We start from the raw sequence: 27,210 nt of genomic DNA, 5'->3' as shown, positions 1-27,210 counted from the left end.
ATTTAAATGGCAGGTAATCTGGAAAAAATAACAGCATTCCATTCACAAATATTTTCAAGCAATAAATATGTATTTATAAATAGTGTAAATTTACATCAAGATTAGAAACAAAAATCACAAATCTGAAGTTTATTCCTTAGTCTATGTGCAACCCATTTATCTTTGTGACTTGGCTGTTAGTTTTTTATATATTTTTTTTTCTTCTTTTTTTAGGAAACATAAATTGTAACCGTCATGGTTTTAAAACAAGACCGAAATGAAAAACAAAGCTGGTTAAGAGAGAAAAAAAAAAAAATATATCACATTTCACATTAAAAAATTGCCCAAAAGACATAAAAGTTCTACCTTACAAAGACAACAAGCTAAGTTAGTACTTAATTCAAACAAAACTGGAAAAGGATGTGGGATAGAAATTAAACATTTTCAGTTAAACAAAGAAAGCAGGAGAAAAAAAAATTGTAAGAAAAAAAAAAACCCTAAAGTGATTTTCAAGTCAGTAGTCTGTATAATGTTGCCAGTTTTGTCAGATATATATATATACAAAACGTGGATTTCTTCTTTAATGAATAGCTGGATCAGCATTATTTATAGTAAAGTCCTGGAATAGGAGCACATCTCCTGTCCAGTTGGTTGACACTCCGCACTTGGAAGGTTGCATAGACGCAGCTTTCAGCCAGCAGCCTTTATGGAACAGCTACCTAAAAAAAATAAAAGGAAAAAAAAAAATAAAAATAAAAAACAGTGGTGCAGAACTGGGTTGCTTCCTGAATATCAGAAATGTCCGTATTTACTGTCCACAGAAAAATGTCAAGAAGATGGTGAAGGCATTGGAGGAGCCTGGGGAGAAAAAAAAAAAAAGTTAAGTTTTTTTTTTTAAATCCAAAAGATGGGATTTTTGTACTTACCATAAAATCCATTTCTCAGAGTTCGACGGACACATCGCTTCATAAATCATAACTATTGTGTTATATTGCCTCCTCCAGGAGTAGGACTAGGCAGAACAAAAAACACCTGGCTACGCCCATGGGCTGTTCTCAGTTTGGTATATTAACCCCCTCTCTGCTCTAGGTGTGTACAAAAATACCATTTCCTCTTTCGTTCATCGACGGACACAACGCCCATAAATCATAACTACTGGGACAAGAGGGAACACTCCCTCAACAGCAGCCTGCAAAACTTTGCAGCCAAAAGCAGCAGCTGCAGATGCCAAATAATCTACCTTATAGAATTTTGTGAAGGTATGCATCAATGACCAAGTGGCTGCCTTTGATGCCCGATGATGGAAGGCGCAAGAAGCACTCCACGCCCGAGTAGAATGCGCTGTGACAGGGAAAGGTGGAACCTGACCTTTAATGGAATAGGCCTGAGCCACCGTCTGTCTGATCCATCTGGAGATGGAAGCCAAAGAAGCGGCCAGCCCTTTTCCTGGTCCATCCGTAAGCACAAAAAGTGAGTCTGACCTCCGAAGGGACTCAGTAGCTGCCAGATACACCGGAATCGCACAAACCACATCCAAGGTGTGCAAAACAAATTCCTTGGAATGAGCCGTTTGGGACACAGGGACATCAACACAAAGCCCTCATTTCAAATGGAAGTCAGAGACAACTTTGGGCAGGAATGATGGACAGGGACGAAGAACCACTTTATTCCTATAGACCACTAAATAGGGACTGAGACAGGATAATGTCGCCAATTCTGATACCCTGCGGGCCGAGGTAATAGCCACCAAGAATGTCACCTTCTGGGATAACGTAGTCAAGGGAATCTCCCGAATATTCTCAAATGGAGGTTTATGGAGAACCAAAAGCACTAAATTTAAATCCCATGGCGGCAAAAGTGACTGTACAGGTTGAGCCACATGTCAAACCCTTGAATGAAGGTACGAATGAAAGTGTGGCTAGGGGTTGCTGAAAGAAGATTGCCAGGGCAGACACCTGGCCCTTGATGGTACTCAAGGCCAACTTCTGATCAAAGCCCTGTTGAAGAAAGATTAAGATCCGAGCCACAGAAAAGGATCGAGGATGAGCACCAATAGACACCAAGAAAGGTACGCTTTCACCATAGCAGTAATCACCGATCCAGACAGACCTCTATTCCTCAGTACCTTTCAATAGCTAAGCAATTAAAACCAACGACTGTAAAGCAGGATGGTAGATTAGCCCTTGGGACAACTGGTTTTCTCTGAGAGGAAGCTCCCAAGGGACGTTTATGGCCACCAGACGGATTGGAAGATCCTTGCCCTCGATTCCTCGCAGGAATTGTGGAAGAAGCCTGAGTTGAGGATGATATGGGCCTTATCGTGGCCCTTGGACGCCTGCGGCATCTGCCAGAGGAACCCGTGATCTCGCCACGAACCATAGTATCCTCCTTTGGAGCTGAACATGCTAAAGGAGCTGTATGAAGGACTGTGCAAACATCTTGAAGGTGGATACCACCAGACTCAGAACCCGTATGCAAAATGGGAGAGAGAACTATCTATCTGTGTGACAGCAACCGGTGAATCCCGGTCTGTGGTTCCTAAAGTTTGGCCAGAGGAAGGACCACCCTGGCAAGAATTAGAATCAGACCTAGGTAAATCAGTTTTGTGGACAGAGATAGGGGGGACCTTAGGTAGTTCAGACATCAGCTGAACCTTTGCAGGAATTAAATCCTCACAAGGAGACTCCCGATTTAAAAAACCCCGAAAAGGACAAGCTTTGTCCCCCTTTCTGGGTACCCCAAAAATAATAATTTTGTGGATCCCCAAAGGGGACTTGTCTGCAGGTCCGGAGATGCTAGTTCTAAGCTTACCAGAACCAAAGGATGCTTGGAACCTTCGGGGGAAGGTTTTAAAGATCTATTTTCCTTATTCTCTGTCCCAGAAGCACAAAATTTTCTATGGGCTGAGGAGGGCCCCCCTCTGACGAGGCTCCTTCCTTTCCTAGACTATGGCAGGAAGGTACTCGTCCTCCCCGTGACACCCTTAATGATGTAATCTAGGGTAGCCCCAAACAGGTGATCTTTTGAAAGGGCAGATCAATGAGAGCTTTCTTAGAGGCTTGGTCAGGGGACCAACTCTTAAGCCACAGCATGTGCCTAATCACCACCACTGAAACAGAGTTTGGACACCACAGAAGCTGTATCCAAAGCTGCATCACAAATAAACTGCAGCGCATGGACCAACTGGTCTGCTAAATCAACATAAGCAGCGGGGACCTGCTCACCCCCCCCCCCCCCCCCAGGCCCTGGTGCAAATGCTTGGCCCATTTAGTTAGGGTCTGAGACATCAAAGCTGAGGCAAAGACTGGCTGCAATGTCGGTCCAGCCATAGTGACCATGTTGCGTGCCATAGCCTCTGCTTTCCTCTCTCCTGGGTCCTTAAAGGACGGGGATTCCTCTACCGAATCATGGTAGCTTTGTTCAACCTGGAAACGGGAGGGTCCACCACTGATGGACTAGTCCACTTTTTTAAAGTTGGTAACGTACAGCAAAACATTTGGGGATCCCAAACAGTAATTTTGGTTGTGACCATTCCTTATAGGAAAACCTGTCAAAATAAAGGCACATAAGGAAACCCCTTTGGAGTGCGAGGTGACTTATGCTACCAAACAACACAGTCATGTCCATGGCTACATCAGCCGCGTCCTCCATTTTTAAAGTCTCACGCACTAAAGTGATAAGTGCGCCTACCAAATCATTTTCATTCACTGCTGCGACCATGGAGGAATCATCCTCACTATCGGATGGATCTGGGGGTGTGATATTAAGCCCCCATGGACAGGCCACGTCTACAGCGGCATCAGATTTCGAATTAGATGTGAGAGACTGAGCAGGGAAAGGTGGGGAGCGCTTCCTCCTGGCCTTTACCAACAAGCCACTTCCACCTGGAACACTAAGGACTGCAGGACCACCATCAGTGCAACCATGGGAAGCTGGGGTTCTGAGTGACCTGTCGCCTCCATGAGGGGGTCAGTGGGGGAGATGTGAACCTGAGACTCCATAAGGAAAGGAAGACCTTGCAGTACAAAAACTCTTTTGGCACCACTAAAGGATCCTCCCAAGGCTCAGGGTACCTATCAGCAGAGAGATAACAGGGACCCCCAAGGACTCACCCTACCGATCGGAGGAGCGCAGAGAATTCAGACCCAGCAGCACCATGGACGCCATCCCTGTTCATATGTCCCTGGCACAGGAGGAGGAAACTGAGGAGGAGCCTTGGTATCCCCACAAGGCTTCGTATGGTCTCCAGGACTAAGGGAAAATGACCCCTGTGACATCGGGCTACACAAACATGGCCACCTACCAGAGACCAGTCAGACTAAGGGAAAATAGCCCCCATGGCATCATTGGGCTACACAAACATGGCTGCCAACCAGAGCGCAGCCATAATAAGGGAAAATGTCCCCTGCGACATCGGGCTACGCAAACATGGCCAACTGGAGACCAGCCAGACTAGGGGAAAATGGCCGCCATCAGCAACAGCATACTGCCAGGATCTTCCCTGTGCCCTCTGCAACACTGCACCCTCTGCAAGGGGACCCCCTCCTGAAGGTAGGACACACTTTAGGGGAGACTCCGCTGTGCATCGGTCTCTGCACTGGGACCCTCCCTGCACTATACCCACACTGGCTGAGCTGGGGGGACCACTGGATGTAGATTATCCAGCCCATCGCCCAGCCTGGCAGTTGATTGTAGATCTCCCGAGAGAAAAAACAAAAAAGATTTAAGGAAGAAAAAACAATTAATATGCTAGGACCAGAGACCCCAGCCAGGAGCCTAGGTCCTTACTCCTGACTAGATGGATTAAAACTGATTACCTAGAGCGGAAGGGGTATATACCAAGATGAGGATGGCCCATGGGCATAGCCAGGTGTTTTTTGTTCTGCCTAGTCCTACTCCTGGAGGAGGCAATATAACCCAGTATTTATGATTTATGAATTGCTGTGTCCATCAATAAACGAAAGAGAAATTTAATTTAGAAACATGCATACTAAAACAATGCACTGCTCTATTTACCAAATGCTACTACATGTCCCCTAACACAGCAAGGCTCTATCAACACCTATGTATTAGACTGTTTTGTAAAGTACATATAAATTCCTGTACATGTTCACCAAATGCTGTAGTCCTATCTCAGAATTTGAGGTGTAAACAGACTTCAGTCTTTCACAGTTGTACAGTATCCTCTCCTGTAGTAAAACGGTTTACTACTATGAGTTTCTCAAAGTACATATTAGAAGCTGCAGCAAGACAGATAAAGCCTGACATTTCCTGGCTGGTGGATGTCCAGTATTAACTGCCTTTTCCCTTTCTGTTTAGATACTTTTTCCTGCTTAATCCAGTGTTCCACAGTGTAAGCAAGTTGTATAAGGGCTCTTTCACACGGGCGGTCCGATCAGATCCGCCTGTCAGTTTTTTAGGCGGATCTGATCGGATCCTCCATGCAGCTCTATGGGGCAGCGGGTGTCAGCGGAGGTCACCTCCGCTGACACCCGCTGCCATCCGCATCCGATCCTGTACTGAAATCTGGACGGATGGAAACCCTATTTTTCCATCCGTTCAGTAATCGGAGCGGAGCGGATCTGATGAGAGCGGACAAGCGGTCCGCTCTCCTCCGATCCCCCATAGAGGGCAGCGGGTGCTGAGACACCTCCCTCTCCGCTCTGCAAGCGGAGACGGAGCTGTCATCCGCCCGGCTCAGCGGGGATCGCGGATCGATCCCCGCTGAGCAACACGGATCCGCCTGCGGAGGCGGACCGTGTGAAAGAAGCCCAAGAATAACAGAATTAACCTGATTATTACGATTGTGATTATAAATGGATGCCTGTATGGGAGTTGGAACACTTTAACTAGCTTGTTTAGCTTGGAGGCAGACAGCCTACTGATGGGTAGACCCCAGTTGTGGGAATCAAGCGATACCTATTGAAATGGAGTGTCTTATGTTACAATGAAAACACATGATATTGTGAGCTATTGAATACTCCTTGGGGGCCCAACTTGGCCCCAAATGCAAGATATGTATGTAAGGTGGCAACCTATATAATCAATATACAGCAACAAACAGTTCAGTGGATCATACAATGCATGCTCTTAAAAATCTCATATAAGGAAAAGAGGAAAAGAGGCATTCACAGCCCAATATGGTTTGTGTATGTGCCTTTAAATGGCTTTAATGTGTAATAAAATATATATTTTTTTATTTACAGAAGCTAGCTAATGCTTGGACTCTATATTAATGATATTCCAATAGAAGTAGTGACATTTCCAGGGTTACACTAAATACAAGTTTTGAAAAATTGGCATAGAGACCCAGGGATGACTAGGGATCTGCTTGGGTGAGTGGGTGTGTCCCCCCCACCTACCTCGAATCCATGTGAATGAGCCCACAAGGAAGCGGTTACCTGTACTTGGCTAATCATCTGCTGCAAGTAAACAAGATGTGCATGTATGTGCGTAGCTGTGGAGATGGGGAATGCCTGGGCCAGAGATGATTGCCCCAGTAAAGCGAGAGCTTCCTGGCAGACTTGCTTACATTTGGACTAGGATTCAAACACAACCAAGCTCATTTAGAGTGATGACATAACTAGATATAAAATTAGGTATGTGATGAAAATGGAAACCTGGTAAGGCATAATATAAGCAGATTATATTTAAACTTTAACCACTTGCCGACCCCCTAACTGTAAATATACATCATTACTTTGACGTTAAATATCAGTGTTATGGCAGCAGCTAGCTGCCATAACCCCGGTATCTTTTTTTTTTTTTGGTAAGGCGGCTGGCTTTCAGATAAAAGTGATCCCAGGTGGCGGATTCGCCACGGGATCACTTTTATAGCCAGCAGGAGAGGTCTTTTTCACACCAGAAGAAAAAACAATTATTATGCTAGGACCAGCATATTATTTACCTCTTAATAAAGAGGACCTGTCATGCTTAATTTAGCTTACAAGGGATGTTTACATTTCTTGCAATAGGAAGAAAAGTTATCAAAAAAATAAATAAGTATACAGTGTAAAAATAAAAAGTAAAACAAATAAGAAAAAAAAAATGAAAGCGCCCCATCCCACCGTGCTTGCGCACAGAAGCAACAGCATACGCAAGTCGCGCACGCATATGTAAACGGTGTTCAAACCACATACGAGTTATCTCTGAGATAGTTAGAGTGAGAGCAGTAATTGTAGCACAAGCCATCCATTGTACCTCTAAACAGGTAACTTTTTTTTTTAAGTGCTGCCAATTGAGATTTTTACTACTGTAATTTGTCGCCATTACACAAACATGTGCAATTTTAAAGCATGACATGTGGGGTATCCATTTACTCGGCATAACATCCTTCACATTATCCAAATTGGCTAACTTTACTATTTTTATTTATTTTTATCTTTTTTAATTCATTAAGGTGTATTTCTTTCCACATAAAAAAAAAAAAAAAACATTTGAAAGACCGTGGCACAAATGTATTGTTACATAAAATATTGCAACGACTGCCATTTTATTCTCTAGGGTCTCTGCTAAAAAAAAAAAATCTATAACGTTTGGGGGTTCTAGGAAATTTTCTAGCAAAAAAAAAAAAAAAATGGGATTTTTGACTTACCATAAAATCCATTTCTCTCATGTTCATTGACGGACACAGCTCTTGTCATTCATGACCATTGGGTTATAATACCCCCTACAGGAGTAGTAGGCAGAAAAAAAAACTTCTGGCTACACCATTGGGCAGTCCCAAGGGGTATACTCCCTCTCCCTGCTATAATTACTCAGTTTTTTTACAAGGAGAACAATAACTTCACAGAGAGTGGGTGTTGTGTCTGTCAATGAATATCAGAGAAATGGGTCTTACGGTAAGTCAAAAATCCCATTTTCTCTTTCGTTTATTGACGGACACAACTGTCATTCTTGACCATTGGGACATCCTAAAGCAGTGTCAAACATGAGGGGTGGGAAACAGCTAAAAAACCTCCCAAGGCTAAACATTAGCCAACCGGGCAACAGGGGCTCAACCAAACTGGAGCCCACCTGAAGAAAATACACCCTCAAAGAGGATCAGGTCCTCTTAAACAGCAGTCTACAAAACCTTGCGGCCAAAAGAAGCATCCGCAGATGCCAACACATCCACTTTATAAAACTTTGTAGAAATGTGCACCGACGACTAGATGGCCACCTTGCAAACCTGCGTCACTGACGCTTGAATGGCGAAGGCCCAGGAGGCATTAAGCACCCTAGTAGAGTGTGCCTTGACAAGGAAAGGAGATACCTGACCCCTGATGGAATAGGCCTGAACCAACATCTGTCTGATCTATCTGAAAATGGTCGCAGAGGAAGAGGACAATCCTTTGGTGAGGACCATCCGTGAGCACAAAGAGTGTCTGACTTCCTGAAAGACTGCCCAGGCATGCAAGGCAATTTCCTTTGGATATTTAGGCCTGGGACACAGGGAAGGCAACACAAAATCTTCATTCCAATGAAAACTTGATTTTTGACTTACGTAAAATCCTTTTCTCTTAAGTTAATTGACGGACGCAGATCTCTCTGCTCCATATCAGTAGCGACACTTGGTACTTCCGGTGCGACCTCTGTCACCAACTGGGGCCCTTGATGGTGCAGTCGGTTCTTCCAGAACCTCCTTTTGCAAGTATTCAAGGGTATCCCCTGCCTACCTTATTACAGAAGGTGGCCTTCTTGGTTGCTGTCACTTTAAGCGCAGGGTGTCAGCACTGACGACATTGTCCTGTCATTTTCCATATATGTTGGTTCATTTGTCCGGATCCGTCCTTCCCTCCGAGGGTGTTTTCTAGTGTTCGCTTGAACGAGGACATTGTATTACCATCTTGTGTCCTAAGCCCTTACATCCCGCGGAATGTGCATTGCATTCTCTGGATAGAGCTCGGGTACTCAAGGGGTACTTGACGACTACGGAGTCTTTTCGCCAAGTCAGGCTCGCTCTCTGTACTTAATAGCCCATGAACGGGACTGCCTGCGTCTGCTGCAACTGTTTTCAGATGGCTTAGACAGACGGTGGTGCAGACTTATTCAACCAAGGGTCAGGTCCTGCCTTTCCCTGTTTCGACGCGTTCGTACTCCTAAACATTAGCCAACCGGGCAACAGGGGCTCAACCAAACTGGAGCCCACCTGAAGAAAATACACCCTCAAAGAGGATCAGGTCCTCTTAAACAGCAGTCTACAAAACCTTGCGGCCAAAAGAAGCATCCGCAGATGCCAACACATCCACTTTATAAAACTTTGTAGAAATGTGCACCGACGACTAGATGGCCACCTTGCAAACCTGCGTCACTGACGCTTGAATGGCGAAGGCCCAGGAGGCATTAAGCACCCTAGTAGAGTGTGCCTTGACAAGGAAAGGAGATACCTGACCCCTGATGGAATAGGCCTGAACCAACATCTGTCTGATCTATCTGAAAATGGTCGCAGAGGAAGAGGACAATCCTTTGGTGAGGACCATCCGTGAGCACAAAGAGTGTCTGACTTCCTGAAAGACTGCCCAGGCATGCAAGGCAATTTCCTTTGGATATTTAGGCCTGGGACACAGGGAAGGCAACACAAAATCTTCATTCCAATGAAAACTTGATTTTTGACTTACGTAAAATCCTTTTCTTCTTCGCTTGAACGAGGACATTGTATTACCATCTTGTGTCCTAAGCCCTTACATCCCGCGGAATGTGCATTGCATTCTCTGGATAGAGCTCGGGTACTCAAGGGGTACTTGACGACTACGGAGTCTTTTCGCCAAGTCAGGCTCGCTCTCTGTACTTAATAGCCCATGAACGGGACTGCCTGCGTCTGCTGCAACTGTTTTCAGATGGCTTAGACAGACGGTGGTGCAGACTTATTCAACCAAGGGTCAGGTCCTGCCTTTCCCTGTTTCGACGCGTTCGTACTCGAGCGCCTAGTGCTTCCTGTTTTTTTTTCCCGCCATACTAGCATCTGTGCTCCAGGTTGCAAGTCGGCTACCTGGTAGTCTGATCACACCTTTGCCAAATTTTATAAGGATGTGCTGGCATCTGCAAATGTCTCTTTTGGCCGCAAAGTTTTTTGCTGGCTGCTGTCTGGAGGGCTTTTGGCCTTCCTTGAGGTTGTTTCCTGTTTGTTTCAGGTGGGCCTCATCTTATCTTCTGAGTCCTAGGTTGCCTGATTGGCTATGTTTAGCCTTGGGAACTTGTTATTTTCTGCTGTTCCCACCCCTCATTTTATGGCACTGCTTTGGGACGTCCCTACTGATATGGATCAGAGAGAACTGTGTCCGTCAATGAACGATAGAGAAAACTGGATTTTTGACGTACCGTACAATCTTTTTCTCTTAAGTTCATTGATGGACGCAGTACCCGCCCCTCTATTTTGTTGGTGTTACTTTCCGACACTGCTTTGATACAAAACTGACATCCTATGCAGAAAGGGTGTACCCCCCGGGACTGCCCATGGGCATAGCCTGAACTTTTTTTCTGCCTAGTGTCCTACTCCTGTAGGGGGCAGTATAACCCAGTCAGAGACCGCCAGTCAGTCTGTCAGAGACCCTCTTAGGAAGGAATGACTGCGTGGGGCGAAGCACCACCTTATCCTTGTGAATCACCAGATAAGGTGAACAACAGGAAACCACCAGTTCCAACAACCTGTGCGCAGAGGGGATAGCCACCAAAAAGGCCACCTTCTGGGACAGCGTAAGCAGGTGAATCTCCCAAATATTAACAAATTAGGCTTCCGTAAAGCTGAAAGCACCAAAGTATACAACCTCGCAGGGCCAGCCCCTGTCCAGTGGGGCTATGTCATGGCCAACCTAGGGAGGAGCTGAGGCCAGACTGGGGTGACCACTGGGTCTAGAATATCCAGCTTGTTGTCCAGTCCGGCAGTTGATAGATCTAACAGAAAAAATCCAGGAGGAAAAAATTTCCTATCTAAAAAATGTTGGGAAGGAACTAGGTCCTTACTCCCGACTAGGCAGAAAAAAAAACAGTGACTATAGCAGGGAGGGGTACACCCCCTCGGACTGCCCATGGGTGTAACAAGAAGTTTTTTTTCTGCCTAGTGTCCTACTCCTGTAGGGGGCAGTATAACCAAATGGTAAAGAACGACAGGAGCTGTGTCCGTGAATGAACGAAAGAGAAATACTGATTTTTACCTCTAAACAACAAATGTCAAAAAAAAAAAAAGGCCTGGTCTTAAAGTGCTTAACCTGCATTAAAAACCTTTCTCACAAAAAAATATAAAAGTATAAGCAATAGTACCCAGTGGGTCGTGCGCACATGTTCTTAGTTATCTTGCAGAGCACCCCAAAAGAAACAAAATCTTAGCGATATTCCAATAAATAAGCCTCACCACTAAGAAAACTGAGCTTGGATTTAAAGCATGTACCTGATAGTGCTAAAAACAGGATTCAGAGTTTTTATTCAGAAAATGTCAAATAACACAAACAGTAAAAATTATTTCAAACCTTTGTTCAATTAAAGTTACTACTGAAATAAAAATACTTACTAATGTAAATAAATCGTAAATTTGCATTAGTTCCTCAATTTTGTACTGTTCTAGCACCACAAAGTTTTCCAGATCTGGATTCGTTTTTCGCGCACAGTCATGGCAATGAACTATATAGGTCTTCCGAGAATTGCTTTCCTTTGTAACAAAAAGCAGATTGAAGACTTCCACCTGGAGTTAAAAACAATATATATTAGCAGTTACATACCAATCCATACAAATAGATTTACTTTACCCAGTAAATATTAGAAGTATAGAGATCTACTACTGAAATGATTAGTAACCAACCTCACAGATGTTACAGTAATGTGCAGGTTCCTCTTTTGTTCGTCCATGCCATACAACCTCCTTTCCTGTGGCAATAAGAGCTTCTCTTAAAGCCTGGCACTGCTTCAATGTCCTCAGTAAGCAGTACCTAAATAAGACCAACAAACAATCTTTGAGCTTTAAGAAAAAAAAAAACAACAGAGAAATGACCAAGAACAAACACTTAATATTCCTACCCATTAGTAACTTTTTACAGTTTTAGTCAATACAGCTGAGTACTTTTATGAATGCAGTACTTCTGCATCTATAAATAAAGCCATTACGAATATATACATTTATACACAGACCATTTTTGTTATTAGAAACAGTAGACAAAGATTAACATAACATGAAAAGCTATTGCAGCAACACAGAGAACGCCAATCTGCCAAATGGAAATCAAAAAATATTTGATTTTTTTGGAGGAGATTTTATTCATCTTTTAGCCCCTTGCCTACCTGGGCACTTTCACCCCTTCCTGCCTAGGCCAATTTTCAGCTTTTAATGCTGTCGTACTTTGAACGACAATTATGAGGTCATGAAACACTGTACCCAAACTAAATTATCATTTTGTTTACACAACTAGAGCTTTTTTTTGGTGGTATTCAATCATCACTTTTTTTTTTTTTTTTTTTTTGGGCAAATAAAAAAAAAAAAAAAAAAAGTTTTTCATAGTTTTGTTATAAGGTCATTTTTCACCTTCACTGATGTGCGCTGATGAGGCTGCACTGATAGGTAACAATAATGAGCACAGATAGGCAGCACTGGTGGGACTGCACAGATAGGCAGCACTGGTGGGAAAAAGAATGCCAATAACCGCCTTGTGTTAACATTGTGACCAGCTGTCATTGGACACAGCTGATCATGTGGTAAAGGACCGCTGTGATTGGCCCTTGACCCTGATCTGTGATCAGCTGTGTCCTAAGCGCTATCACGGAAGGACATCTATGGACGCCCCTCTGGCAATGTAAGCCTGTGCTGTAACCGTCTTTTGGCTACAGCGCGGGCGGGAAGAGGTTTACCAAAACTGTTAAACTTTAAGCATTGTAGATGCATGAACATTGCTTACAATTGTGTAAACACAGGGATCCTGTAATTATCACCCAAAAAACTTGGAGCTAAAGTGCAACTGTGGCCAGACTAAAGAGTATTTACATGTTACTAAAGTAAAACTTTAACACAGAAAACTAAAACTTAAATCCATGCTGTAATCCTCTACTTTTCAGAAAGTAAAATGCAGCATACAAGCCAAGATCAGTAAACAAAAAGCTCCTACTGAGCCTGCACAGTATTCCTTTAATCCATTAAAATAAATTGCTCCCCTTGCAGGAAATCTGTACACACAAATGTATTTACCTATGAGGAGAAATTGGTATTATTTTAAACATTTCGCAGGTTACAGTACCACTCTATGCAGTAAAACCTTTAAAATAAACCCTAACATATAGAAACATAGAATGTGTCGGCAGATAAGAACCATTTGGCCCATCTAGTCTGCCCAATATATCTGAATCCTATGAATAGTCCTTGGCCCTATCTTATATGAAGGATAGCCTTATGCCTATCCCATGCATGCTTAAACTCCTTCACTGTATTTGCAGCTACCACTTCTGCAGGAAGGTTATTCCATGCATCCACTACTCTCTCAGTAAAGTAATACTTCCTCATATTACTTTTAAACCTTTGCCCCTCTAATTTAAAACTGTGTCCTCTTGTGGTAGTTTTTCTTCTTTTAAATATGCTCTCCTCCTTTACCGAGTTGATTCCCTTTATGTATTTAAAAGTTTCTATCATATCCCCTCTGTCTCTTCTTTCTTCCAAGCTATACATGTTAAGGTCCTTTAACCTTTCCTGGTAAGTTTTTTTCTGCAATCCATGTACTAGTTTAGTAGCTCTTCTCTGAACTCTCTCCAGAGTATCTATATCCTTCTGGAGATATGGCCTCCAGTACTGCGCACAATACTCCAAGTGAGGTCTCACCAGTGTTCTGTACAGCGGCATAAGCACTTCTCTCTTTCTACTGCTTATACCTCTCCCTATACATCCAAGCATTCTGCTGGCATTTCGTGCTGCTCTATTACATTGTCTTCCCACCTTTAAGTCTTCTGAAATAATTACTCCTAAATCCCTTTCCTCAGATACTGAGGTCAGGACTGTGTCAAAAATTCTATATTCTGCCCTTGGGTTTTTACGCCCCAGGTGCATTATCTTGCACTTATCCACATTAAATTTCAGTTGCCAGAGTTCTGACCATTCTTCTAGTTTTCCTAAATCCTTTTCCATTTGGCGTTTCCCTCCAGGAACATCAACCCTGTTACATATCTTTGTGTCATCAGCAAAAAGACAAACCTTACCATCGAGGCCTTTTGCAATATCACTTATGAAGATATTAAACAAAATTGGTCCCAGTACAGATCCCTGAGGTACCCCACTGGTAACATGACCTTGTTCTGAATGTTCTCCATTGACTACAACCCTCTGTTGTCTGTCACTTAGCCACTGCCTAATCCACTCAACAATATGGGAGTCCATGCTCAATGACTGCAGTTTATTGATAAGTCTTCTATGTGGGACAGTGTCAAAAGCCTTACTAAAATCTAGATATGGAATGTCTACTGCACCTCCACCGTCTATTATTTTAGTCACCCAGTCAAAAAAATCTATAAGAGTATATGGAGTATTTCCGCCTCAATATAAAACAGAAGCACTGAAGTCCTTCTCTAGGCCAATTCAGTTTGCCCTGCTCTCCCTCCCAACAGTCACCTGTCAGGTTTCTAACCTCTACAATAAACACAGGAGTATGTGCTGTGGAAGAGAATCTACAAACAAGCCTTAGATGGTTTTAGTGGTTCTCTTGTGAAATTCTCCACAGTGCCTGCAGTTACAGGTCAGTGATTGCTTGTTTTAAAGCAAATTTACTGCATGTTAGGAAAAGTTAAATACTTGAATGTTTCTTCTCCGACTACAGGATTACCTAAGGTCCTGTTTATATTTGAGCATTTTTCAGCCTGAAGTTTAGAAACACTAAACAAGCAAAATGCCTTTAATTTCAATGACCCCTGTTCACATTTGAGCATTTTGTCGCCTGAAGTAAAATGCATGTCGTTCAAAAATGTATACAAGCTTCTTTTTCAGGCAGATTTGAGCATTTTTGCCCACCTAAACTTGGATAAAAAACGTCTGAACAGCAAGAAATCAGCGTTTTTTTTTTCAGCTCAAACAGCAGCTCTCCTCCCCTTTTCTAGCACCACTTCACACCTCATAAATATACATCTTGTGATCAAAATGGAAGAAAGCCTGCTTCTGGAAGCGGAAAAATCCATTGATCTAATTTTTGGCTACCCCTGCATCAATGATCCAAGGGATCCCCATTATAGTAGTCGGGCAAGAACCACCAGAGCCTGAGAGGAAGTGGGACAAAACTGGCTGCCCCAGTTGAACAATTACACTGCTTCTCTAGATCAAAGTGAAAGGTACAGTACCTCCTGTGTACAGCAGCCATGTGCTTGATTCTTGTTTTCCTGTTGTATGTGCCTAGGACATATCTACACAAATTTCTACTGGCCCCAGCAAAAACCCCTAAATAAAAAACACCTATCATATTTGCAAATCTGTTCAAAAACAGCTAAAAAAACACCTGAAAATGCTCAGCCTAAATGTAACCTAAAGAAAGAACAGCAATATATTGATACCCAGAACTGAGATAGGATTCCCAGTCCCTCAGTCTTTATTCTGCTTTCCTATTAGCAGGGGGGCAAACAGCTTTGGAAGGACTATGCAGAATGGTGGGTGGTAGTTTAACCAGAAAAACTACAGGACCATCATTTTCAAGTACTAGCTTATTGATTTAGCAATAACCAAAACTGAAAAGAAAAAAAAAAAAAAAAATGGGGAAAAATATTTTTTGCCACTTTTTTTGGACAATCAAGGATTTCTTTTTGCGATTTTGTCTTTCAAAAGGTTACTTACTGCGTATGTCAAAGCAAAAGATTTTTTTATTTTTACACATTTTGGTTGAAAGGGATTTTACTACTATCCAGGGATAATTAAGAGTTTTTTTTCTTTATGTCCCAATGACCATTTACCAAACAGGAAGGGAAAATTTAGAACAGGGGCACAGCTAGCAAATCAAATCTGACAGGGGTTCTTGCATTCCCCTACTCTAATAAAAATGCAAATTGATTTCTGTCTGTGATGCTCTTGTAGATTTACCCTCACTTCCTGCTTGGTAAAACAGTTGCCATAAGAAACACGAAAAAAAAAAAAAAATATATATCAGGGGTTCTAACCCCTTTAGATATTATATATATATATATATATATATATATATATATATATATATATATATATATATATATATTTTAAAGGGGAAATAGTTAAAATCTGAAGTACCTTTTTAGGCGAGGTTCACACGTCAGGCTTCAGTTTGCAGTCCATTTTTAAAAGGATTCTGGTGCAGTTTTGTTTACCGCACAGGACTCTTTTCAAAAGCGGAAAGCGCCCGCCCCAGACATGTGTGAACCAGCTCCATTGCAAGACGGTCTGGTTTACATGTTATGTGAAATCGAATACGGAACAAAACACATCCAATTCGCATATATGCGAAGACATAATTTGAGCAGTGACCGTTTCAAAATAAGTGCTACTACAAATATGCTAAATGTATGCTGCTGTACTTTGTCCTGTTTATCTGGACAACAAAATAATGATTTTGGTACAAATGGCAAAGGTATTTACAAAGGTCCTTAAGGTTTTTTTTTTGTTTTTTATGAAATGTTAAATGATTGTGTATGAACTTACCGTAAAATCCTTTTCTCTGAAGTTCGACAGACGCAGCTCCATCTTCTTTAGACCATTGGGTTATGCTCCTCCAATCTGCAATAGGCACTAGGCAGGAAAAAAAGTAATACCACGTCTATGGGGGCTGTTCCTGCAGGCATAACCCCACATACTATGCTTCAGCCTGCAGTTTCGTTGCAAGCAGTGTTTAGAAGACAAAGTAGAGGGGCAGGTGCTTCGTCTATCGAACTTCAGAGGAAAGGATTTTACAGTAAGTTCCTACAAAATTCCAATTTTCTCTATTGTTCGACAGACGCAGCTCCATCTTCTTTAGTCCATTGGAATGTCCCAAAGCAGTATAACATGAGGGATGTAAGAGAACAAAAGAAGACATAATTCCCCAAAGGCTAAACCTAGCCAATCAGGTAACATGGAGCAATACCAGGAACTGGAGCTCACCTTGAAAAATATACACCCTCAAAGAGAAACAAAAAAGATTCTCTTTAAACCGCAGACTGCGAAACCTCGCGGCCAAAGGAAGCGTCCGAAGATGCCAACACATCTACTTTGTAGAATTTTTGAACGTATGCACTGACGACTATGTTGCCACCTTGCAAACTTGCAGCACTGACGCCTGATGGTCAAAAGCCCCAGAGGCACTCAGCGCTTTAATAGAATGCTCCTTCACTGGGAAAGGAGGAGCCACGTGTAGATGGCGGGACAGAGACTCCATCCGTCTATCCATGGGGTCCGCAAAAGTCAGGGATTCTTCCACCTGAACCACAGTAAACTTATTGAGCCTGAAAACCGGGAGATCCACCTTTGGTGGCATGGTCCACCTATTTGAAACTGCATCCGCAAAAGGATAACGGCGTTCAAGGCGCTTAGGCACCACCAGCATGTGCTTGATGCGCCGCCATAGTTCATCAACAATATTGTGATAAAGTGCAGGAAAAGGAAACCCCTTACCTAATTTTTGGGATTTGCGGGAGCCAAAACACCTGTGTAACCGATGCTGCAGATTCATCAGCCAATTTTAAAGTTTCCCACACAGAAACTAAGTGCTGCCACCAAAGCGCGTTTCCGAGCAGCGGCTGACGAGCACAGATCCTCTTCACCATCAGAATGCGAAGACACCAACCCATCAGGGTGGGATATGTCTGCGGTGGCCATATCTACTCCAGAGTCTGAGGACCCTGCCGATGGAGGTGAAGGCAGAGGGCTTGTAATTACAAAAAAAATACCTTTGACACAAAGCTTTGCAAAATTGCTGTGAGATCAGGCCGGGACTGCGACCCAGAAGGGTCCGCAGACGCACCTAAGGGGTCTGTAGGTGAAATTATATCCTGGGACTCCATATTTACACTGATCAGAAAAAAAATGCAGTGTCCCTTTAAAAGTCGCCAATCGCGATCCCACCGCTCTCAGCGGTCTGCCAAAACCCCACTAGTACAATCTAATAGAGTGTATAAGGGAAACCCACAGGAGACCCCAGAAAACATTACTAAACTGCTCCTTGCCCTCCTCAGGAGGCTGCAAGCATGTTCTGTGAAAATGAAAGTAAAAACAATCTCACAGGAAAATGGAAAAACGGCCTGGGTCTTTGGTAGAATTAAAGTGCCATGCCACATGCTTGTCCAGTGATATGGACCACAAGAAAATTGCTGCCCAATGCATTCTTATGGGGAACTAACAAATGGCTGCCCGTGTATTACAATGGGAATATAGAAGCATGGATCTACAGCAAAATGGCGGCCCCCACAGCGCGCCATGCGGTCTCCAGGACCCCCAAAGGGGATCCCCGAACAGTAGGCATCGGAAGGTTCCTAGGAAGAGACCCAACCAGGGCAAGCAATCCCCCATCGAACGGCGCCGCAGTAGCCACAATATTTCCACCCAAGGCAAGAACCGTCTAAGGGTAGGGAGAAAAAAAAAAAAAGGCTGAGGGGTTTGAGCCCAGTCTGTCCGGAAGGCAAGGGGAACCGAGGGAGCCCCGAGGGTCTGACTATTCCAGGGAGGGGGCCCACGTCTCTCCCCCCCCCCCCCCGAGATCACCGTAGGTTTTGGGGGGACCATATTACTCACCAACCCATTGGACCAGGTCGGCGCCACTCCAAACAGAACACTTCCCACCCGGGATGGGAGTGCTGCCAGCCAGGGGGGAACGCTGAGACTCCAGGTTGATCGCGTCCCTGCGAGACGGTCATCTCACAGGCTTGTCCTAATCCATCAGGGCACTGTCGTGGCGAGGCCTATTTCTGGATTATAACCTGCTCATGCTCGCCGGCCAGGCTGGAAGACCGTAAGGATCTAGATTATCCAGGCCCGAAAACCACAGCCAGCTGTTGCTTGTAGTTCTCCAGGAAATAACTAATGAAAATAAAAAATCATAAGAACACAAAAATTCGCTTTAACAGCTAAAACCGAAGTCCCAGCAGGGAGCTAGGTCCTATTTCCAAACTAGGCAGAAACAAACTGCAGGCTGAAGCAGAGTGTGTGGGGTTATGCCTGCAGGGACACCCCCATAGGCGTGGTAAAGCTTTTTCCTGCCTAGTGCCTATTCCTGATTGGAGGAGCATAACCCAATGGTCTAAAGAAGATGGAGCTGCGTCTATCGATGAATAATAGACAAACACACACACGTAAGTTAGGAGTTAGAGCTAGTTAGGGATAACAATACCAAGAGAAAATAAAAGCATTTAAAGTGGTAATAAAATGCAAGAAAAAAAATCGGGCCCCCTGCAGGTTTAAGTGATAATAAAACTAGTATGCACCGCATACCAGCACATCATGACAGACTTAACTGGACAAGCAGCGCTCCAGCGGCGCGCTGTCATGGCTCCAGTGTTTCCATCCTCACCTGGTCTTCCTTTCTGGTTTGCGGACTCTGGCTGTATGAATGGCTGGGGAGGCGATGGCGTCACTCGGGTGCATGTGCGGGAGCCCCGACACAGAGCTTTGAGGGTAGAGCACAGGTATACCGTCCCTTCAGAGCACATATGCCAGTGATGTCACAGGCTGCATGCTGTGTGAATATTTCTTAACAGTACAAGTTTAGGAGATATTCACTGTACCTACAGGCAAGCCTTATTACAGGCTTACCTGTAGGTACAAGTAAAAATGTAGACTTCACTTCCACTTTTAAAGGTAGGGAGCTGTCCAATCGGGATACATTGCTTCCCATTTTCTCTATTATCTATTGAGGAACATGCCTTTGATGATAAATAGCAACCTATGAATTCCAATAAGCAGTGCAAACTAAGGGGTGAGCACATGTAAACACAGGCGAATCAGCCCCTCTATAAAAAAAAATGTAAAAAATAAATTTAAACAAAACCATTAAATAGCCATTTTAAGAACTTTCCGACAAATTAAGCATCGGCAGAAGCAGATATACATTATTTTACTAAATCAATGTATGTATTGAAGACCAGGCCACAGCCTTACAGATCTGACACAGACTTATTGAAAAAGCCTAAAACATTCACTGCCCAGGAAAAGAAGGCACTATATCTTACAACTCATAGGCCTGCAAAAAAACCTAACAATACAACTTTACTACAGGGGGATCCCTTTGTATTGTTACCGTGTTTTTGGTTATGGTGACAGGATTTCTGGAATTCTGAACCTATAGGAATTATTGCCTCACTTATTTACGTTAGAGTCTGCACAACTACCTGCTGAATCCAAAACAGTAGCAGATCTGGAAAGTGGAGAATCTCTTAGAGCCCATTCACATTGAGGCGACACGACTTCGGGGGGGGGGGGGGCAACCTGTGAAGTCGCATGCACCGTGACTTCGGCGCGACTTGCAGAGACTTCACATAATGGAAGTCTATGCAAGTCGCTCCGAGGTCGCCCCAAAGTAGTTCAGGACCCTTTTTCTAAGTCGGAGCAACTTGTGTTGCTCCTATTAGAATGGGTCCTGTACTACTAAATGGACCGCGACTTGTCAGGCTGACAAGTCCCCTGACAAGTCGCGCTAATGTGAATGGGCTCTTAAAGGATCTTCTGAGGAAAAAAAAAACCCAAAAAAACAAAAAAGGGAACCTTGTTTGAAGACTATACATTGAAATGTAAACACATTACAAACATTTTTTACAGTAATTGACAGAGATTCAGGGTGACATGATCTTACTTGTCCATGGCGCTAGACTTTATATAAAGTCCAGGCTTCACCCGCCACAATGGGCATAACCTTGAAGGGGTTTTCAGGGATTGGGTTCAATAGCAATGGCCCTGGGACTGTACAGCATCCAGCAGCTAACTCAACATACTTAACGAAGCTCCAAGTCGAGTGCCCATGCAGGATCCAGTCCCTGTAGCAACATTACAGGCTGTCCCTACAGCACAAGATTGTGTGCACCAGTCTGGATATACTCCTACATTAGTAGAAGACAGTAAGCGATTAACTGAAAGTTCAAAGATAAAAGAGAATGGCTTTAAAAAAAAAAAAATATATATATATATATATATATCCCTCTCATCTAAATTGATGCATCACCAATCCCAGCTGCAGCGGTCCCCTGTCGCCTCTAAGACTGAGAAAGAAGCAATCCAAGACAACTGATTGCTCAAGTTCACGCTATTCAGCCTGCAGAGAGCTGGTGACTTCCAGTCACTGACTCTCTACTTTGCCACTCCAGCACTCACTGGAGCACTGAGCTGTAGAGGGGACAGGAGCAGCTGCCTTAAGCCCCGTACACACACGCAGATCGTCGTCATACAAATGTTCGTCTTTTCTCCCCGGGATGTCGGTGTCTGTTGAAAAGTGCAAAGACAGCACAAGGACAGCACAAGAATTTTGTCCGCAGACTTCAGCTGACTGCAGAAGTGATGTCATGTAATGGTTAACTTTCCCTGTGTTTTTTATTTTCTGAGCATGCCCAGTCTTGCAAATCTGCGGTCTGTCGGCTGATTTCTGTACTGACAGGCGAACAATCGTCCGCTCTGGTGTCTGCAGACATCTGTCGGAGGCACCATACTAACACGCATACAATCGGCAGATCTTTCGTCCGCCGACGTTTGTATGATGACGATCTGCGTGTGTGTACGGGGCTTTAGTCTCCCAACGGCTCACTGAGAGGCTGAGACAGCTGGCGGTCCAGCCATCTCATCTGGATGGATCCAGACTGTAAAAATTGGATCTTTCCCAAGTCTTTACTAGAAAAGGGACGTCAGCCGACAGCAGTCTTTATTCTAACCTCGGCTGAAAATGGGTCACAGGAGTGCAGTCCTTTCAATTAAGTTATAAACATGTCCTGAAAATAGGGGTGCATGGGAAAAGATTTAGGATGTTTTGGCGGTCTTCAAATTAGTGCGCTTCAGGTCTCTATCCATTGAGGTCCGTCTGAGACAACCCCGGACCCTGTGTCTCCTTCCAGGGAGCACTAGTCTACAGAGGATTGCCATTCCTTGATTGCTTCCTCTACTCTTCTCTCATCCTGAGGATGTTCCTCTGAAGCATCATCCCCCAGACAAAAAAGAGGGTCTGGAGAGCGGGAGGGGAGGGCCCATGATTGCATCCCAGGCATTCAAAACTAGTAAAGGACCCGAGAGCTGATCCAGAAATGGCTTAAAAAAATTCCTAGCTAAACACCTAAGTGGCAAGACACTATACAATGTGTCAGTGCTTGCTGTGTCCTGGTGATGATGGTCTGTAGGCTGCTGCAGCTGTGCAAGGGGGTGTGCTTCAGTATAGCTAAACTGCTGGAGCTGTGACCGCACTGTAATGTTCCAAAGCATCCAATCACATGTGGTACAGCACTGGGGAAACTGAAAAAAAATGGTGCCTGGGCACCAGTCTTTCCCTTTTGAACACTGCTACTGCAATGTATCTCTCCACATGTAAATACCAGCCAGCACTACCCAGAATGCACAGGGAACACCTTTTAAGGAAGGACTGCCACACAATCTACTATAGAGGCAATCAGCAGCCATGCTGCAGGCCCAGCAGGGCCAGAAGGTCCAATCTTCACCCCCCATGGCAGGTGTGCCCTGCGGGCCCTTCAAGGTCTTTTACTACTCTTCAAGGGGATTCACTACCTTGGACCTGTAAAGTGCCCTGCTAGCGAGATAACTGGGTACACAGTAGCTCAAAGACTGCTGCCCACAGGATCCAGCACTGACTAACAACATTACATGCTGTCCCCACTCATTTATGTAGATTCTGGGTACAGTCCACTCTTGGCCACTGGCTGCATGCTACCGATCAAGATGAAGCTTTTTGCCACACTAGCATAGGTCTTCAGAAAATGCAATAAAACAGGGGACTAACGCCTACTAAAAAATCTTCACAGAAATCTGTAGGCACATACATCACCTAAGGACACAAGGAATCAGTGCCTTTTTTGGTCAGTATCCTTTTACCTGAAGGTGGAAACATAACCCCAGTAGTCATGAATATCTTGTGAGGAATGATTTGGAATTTTTGCCAAGACAATCTTCATGGTAAAAAACAATAAAGGACAAAGTAATCACAAAAAAAAGTTTCACCAATCTAATAGGCATATAGCTGAAATTTACCAATTGCTCTGGTCCATAAAGGGTATACAGGTGTGGGAATTGAAGTGGTAAATGCGCTGAAATTATTCAGAACTGATAACTAGAAAGGCAACATGTTAAGCCCTTTTGAAATACAGGAAAACGGTAAAGTTTAACCACTTAAGCCCCAGAAGATTTTACCCCCATTCCGACCAGGGGGTATTTTGCGATTCGGCACTGCGTGACTTTAACGGACAATTGCGCGGTCGTGCGACGCTGTACCTAAACGAATTTGGCGTCCTTTTTTTCCCCACAAACAGAGCTTTCTTTTGGTGGTATTTGATCACCTGTGCGATTTTTTGATCACGCGCTATAAACAAAAAAAGAGCGTCAATTTTGCAAAAATAACAATATTTTTCACATTTTTTTATATGAAATTCCCCCCCAAAAAAATGTAAAAATCAAAATTTTTTAACATTTTTGGCCAATTTGTTTTATGCTACCTATGTTTGGTAAAAAAAAAAAAAAAAAAAAATCGCAAAAAGCGTATTTTGATTGGTTTGCGCAAAAGTTATCGCGTTTACTAACAAAGGGAAAGATTTTTGTCATTTTTGTTGTCTTTTTTTTTTTAACGCGTAATGGCGGCGATCTGCGATTTTTTTTGCGGTACTGCGACATTGCGGCGGACAGATCGGACCCTTGACTGACATTTTTGACACTTTTGGGGTTACCAGTGACATTTCTACAGTAATCAGTGCTATATATATGCACTGTTACTGTAAAAATACACTGGTAGTGAAGGGGTTAACTTTATTTGGGAGGGAGGGGCTGTGTGTGTCCCTAGGGGCGTGCTTTCTACTGTGATTGGCTGTGGCTTCAGCTGTAAGGACACTGATCAACGGATCTACATAGTAGATCCATGTGATCAGTGTCTTTGCAGCGAGGAGAATGACAGGCAGCTTGTTTACACAAGCTGCCTGACATTCTCCCTCTCCCCCGCCGATCGCCGAGTGGCCGGCGGACATCGGTTCCGCTGGTCACACGCGCGGGGGCGCGCGCTCGCTCCCTAGACCCTCACAAGCAAGCAACGTAGCCCTACGGTAGTTTGCCTGTGAGGGGCTGACCGCCGACGTAGATAGTCGTGCGGCGGTCGGCAAGTGGTTAAAAGGAAATGTAAATGTTTTCAAAGCTTTGTTTCACGTATAGCATAATTTAAAAAAGCTAGGAAGATTTGGTTCTGTAATTAAACTAAACTAGTGAGCACAACCACATAATGAAAAAGGCACATACATAAATACAATGAAGAAAGCGCAAACAACTTAATCAGCTAACAACTTACTTAATCATTTCGAAGAGCTTTGGATCAGACACTTTGATGTTCCTTGCCATGTTCCAGGAGAGATGAACCATAGGTACTATAGATTTTACACATTGCAATTTATTCCATTCGTACCGTTCCACAGCTAGCTTGTACTGGTAAGCTAAAAAAAGAAATTACCAATCATACCAATGGCATCAAAATCACAAGGTAGTGCAGGGATTGACCATTTAACAGTGAAAGTATTTGTGAGCTACTAATGCTAACCAGTCGACACATAAATCGTACCCAAGTCAAGGAATTCACTAAAGACAAACTAAGTGGGATGGACTGGTGCAGTAAATTTAAATCTAGATAAATGTTTGTACTGTGCACCCTTGCATGCAACTGGCTTGTTTCTTTTATTTAGTTAGGAGTTTAATTTACATGAATAGTTAGACTGTGAAGATTGTACAAACCTGTAAGAGGGCCAACATTCCATGCAATGTTATTACACCAGCCGATTGCTTGAACCCAATGAACTGTTCCAGCATTTATCCAAACTAAATCACCCGGTCTTTGAATGAACCTGTAAACTGGAACATTTGCTTCATACAAGTCTTCAAGGTTGGGCCACCAAGATCCCAAAAGATAATTTATATTATTTCTGCAAAACATGTAAAGATATAAAGGTTATTAAGACATAAACCATCAAGTCAAAAAAAAAAAGTAGCACATTCTGGGTGCAAATGATCTATTTTACTAGCAATCATGATTGTCGGTGACAAAACAGCTACAAAAGCTAAAGGAAATAGGTCTTGAGAAATGCAATGCCAATGCCATTCTTCTGAAATGCTTGCTGCTGTCTTGTCTTTCTTAATATCTTCTGAGTGATTTCAATAGCTGGATGCCTCTTATTGGGTCAACATATTGTCAGAACTCATGATTTGCATACTTGTTTTGGATCAGCATAACAACCTGAGAACTAGTTATTCTAAAGGTGGATTGAACAACTACATGTTCCCAGTAAAGGTTTTTTTTTTATTCATTTTGTAGCCCAGAGGCATTTAGAGTGCCTGCATATTTGAGGATGTACCAGCCTTATACTGTCACACTATAAATCTTGGCAGTAATTGTATGTATAGCAAAAGGCTGGTGACAGATGGGAACTCAAGTCTTTTCATTCACATCTGGTCACTAAATGATGTGGCTCTAGGGACAGATTCGCACATAGCCACCCCAACTTCAAATATACTTCGAGCTGGATAAGCTGGCAGCTCTCGCCCTCCGTCCATGCTGATGTGCCTCACGCTGTCTGCTCTGCAGAGAATGAAAGCAACAGAGGCTAGGGAAAGAACTGGCTCCTAAATGGCACACCCTTGCTGATCTGGGTGGAACAGTACCACAGTTCTCCCCGTTAGTGATGCCTGGTATGAAGGAACATCTTTAATTGGTACAGCAAGATGTTTGTTTTAAGTCTGAGATGGTAGGATCAGCTAGAAGAACAGACCACTTTTTAGTTACCTCTTTTTACTGGATAGAGCTCTGTAGTGATTTTTGGAGGCATGAAAATCTTTTCTGGATTGACGCAATTGTCATAAATTGCCCATTCTATTTTTCACGAACAGATTTTTTTTTTTTTTTAATTTACCAGGTCTCCTCACCCTAATGGGGCACGACAAAATAGGGGAAAGTCTAGTGCGACAATGGAGAGGCTTTTGCATGAAGTACAAGTGTGCATCTCCTTATTGGCTAGCAAATTTCTTATATCTACTACATAACTGTTTACTTCACAACTCACCTTAATGTGCAAACTGCACCTTAATGTGCAAACTGTATCAACTAGCCTAAAGCAAATGTAGATAGAACGGCAGTCTGACTAAAGGAGGCAGTACCAAATAGTAAAAACATTGCATCTAGATAAGGTTTATTGTTGAATGTTAATATTTTTTCTCTGCATTTTGAAGAGGCAGAGGATGTCAAAAATTTTCAGTGTGAAAGAACTACTTTCCCTCCTGTGACATCTTTGGTGAATTTGTCAAGTGCCCAAGGAGATATTATCCTTCAAACGGCATGCATGCAATGAGTCTTCTACAGGAGCTATTTACATGGAAAATTGCTTGCCTACACCACAATTGTATTAACTAGCCTCAAGCAAATGCATATAGGAATACAGCAGTCTGACTGAAGACATTACCACATAGTAAAATCACTGGAATCATTTTGAATCTTTTTTTTTATTTTTAGGATTGCTATAAAAAAAAAAAAAAAAAAAGGAACTTTTTAAAAGTAAAATCATGCTTCACTGTGAACTCAAACTGTACACGCTGTTTGTTGCCATGTCAGCATATAGTCCACAGTGGGAGCACACCCCCTAGAGCAGGGATATGCAAACTGTGGCCCTCCAGATGTTGCAGAAATACAAGTCCTATGAGGCATAGCAAGACTGACAGCCACAAGCATGACACCCAGTCCCCCACTACCTCAGCTCACCTCTTGGCACAGAGATAGTTCTAGTACTTCCAGATATGGGGAGCACATGACCATGGCTCTCATAATGCGGCACTTGACGCCTGAACAGTCAGTGGCCAGCAGTGAGCATTATCATAAGCATCAGTCAGATAGCTACTAATTTCAGTATGAAGTCGGTAATGGCAGTGCCTGTATTTCTTCATCAGGACAACATTACTTTATATAGTCACAGTGAGTTTTCAAGTGTTATTACTTACTTTTCACAAAAGTCATTCATCACACACCAGTATGACTCTGGGACCACAAACCATTCACAATCTCCAGGCCCAATATTTATATTCACAGAGCAAAAATTATTGTTCTCCTGATGACCTAAATGAAGGGAACAAAAATTATATTACACTTTTTG

The 27,210-nt window shown here is 43.3% G+C and overlaps 1 protein-coding gene across 6 annotated transcripts in view; it reads right to left on the bottom strand.

The window, feature by feature from the left end:
* Positions 1–281: 281 nt before the first annotated feature.
* Positions 282–27,210, bottom strand: part of KDM6A (lysine demethylase 6A) — a 794,872-nt gene continuing 767,943 nt past the window's right edge. For all 6 annotated transcript variants that reach the window (XM_082247554.1, XM_082247553.1, XM_082247555.1 and 3 more), the window contains 6 exons: positions 27,059–27,173; positions 24,809–24,996; positions 24,372–24,513; positions 11,753–11,879; positions 11,465–11,635; positions 282–837 (listed from right to left, as the gene is read on the bottom strand). In XM_082247554.1, coding sequence (XP_082103680.1) covers positions 808–837; positions 11,465–11,635; positions 11,753–11,879; positions 24,372–24,513; positions 24,809–24,996; positions 27,059–27,173 — 773 coding nt within the window. In that variant the 3' untranslated portion in view covers positions 282–807. The remainder of the gene's footprint in view (positions 838–11,464; positions 11,636–11,752; positions 11,880–24,371; positions 24,514–24,808; positions 24,997–27,058; positions 27,174–27,210) is intronic.

The sequence above is a fragment of the Pelophylax lessonae genome (genome assembly GCF_965119305.1).
Source record: "Pelophylax lessonae genome assembly, chromosome: 2".
In the NCBI taxonomy this organism is placed as follows: Eukaryota; Metazoa; Chordata; class Amphibia; order Anura; family Ranidae; genus Pelophylax; species Pelophylax lessonae.
The sequence above is the reverse complement of the archived record's forward strand: the minus strand, read 5'-3'. Positions and strand labels throughout refer to the sequence as shown.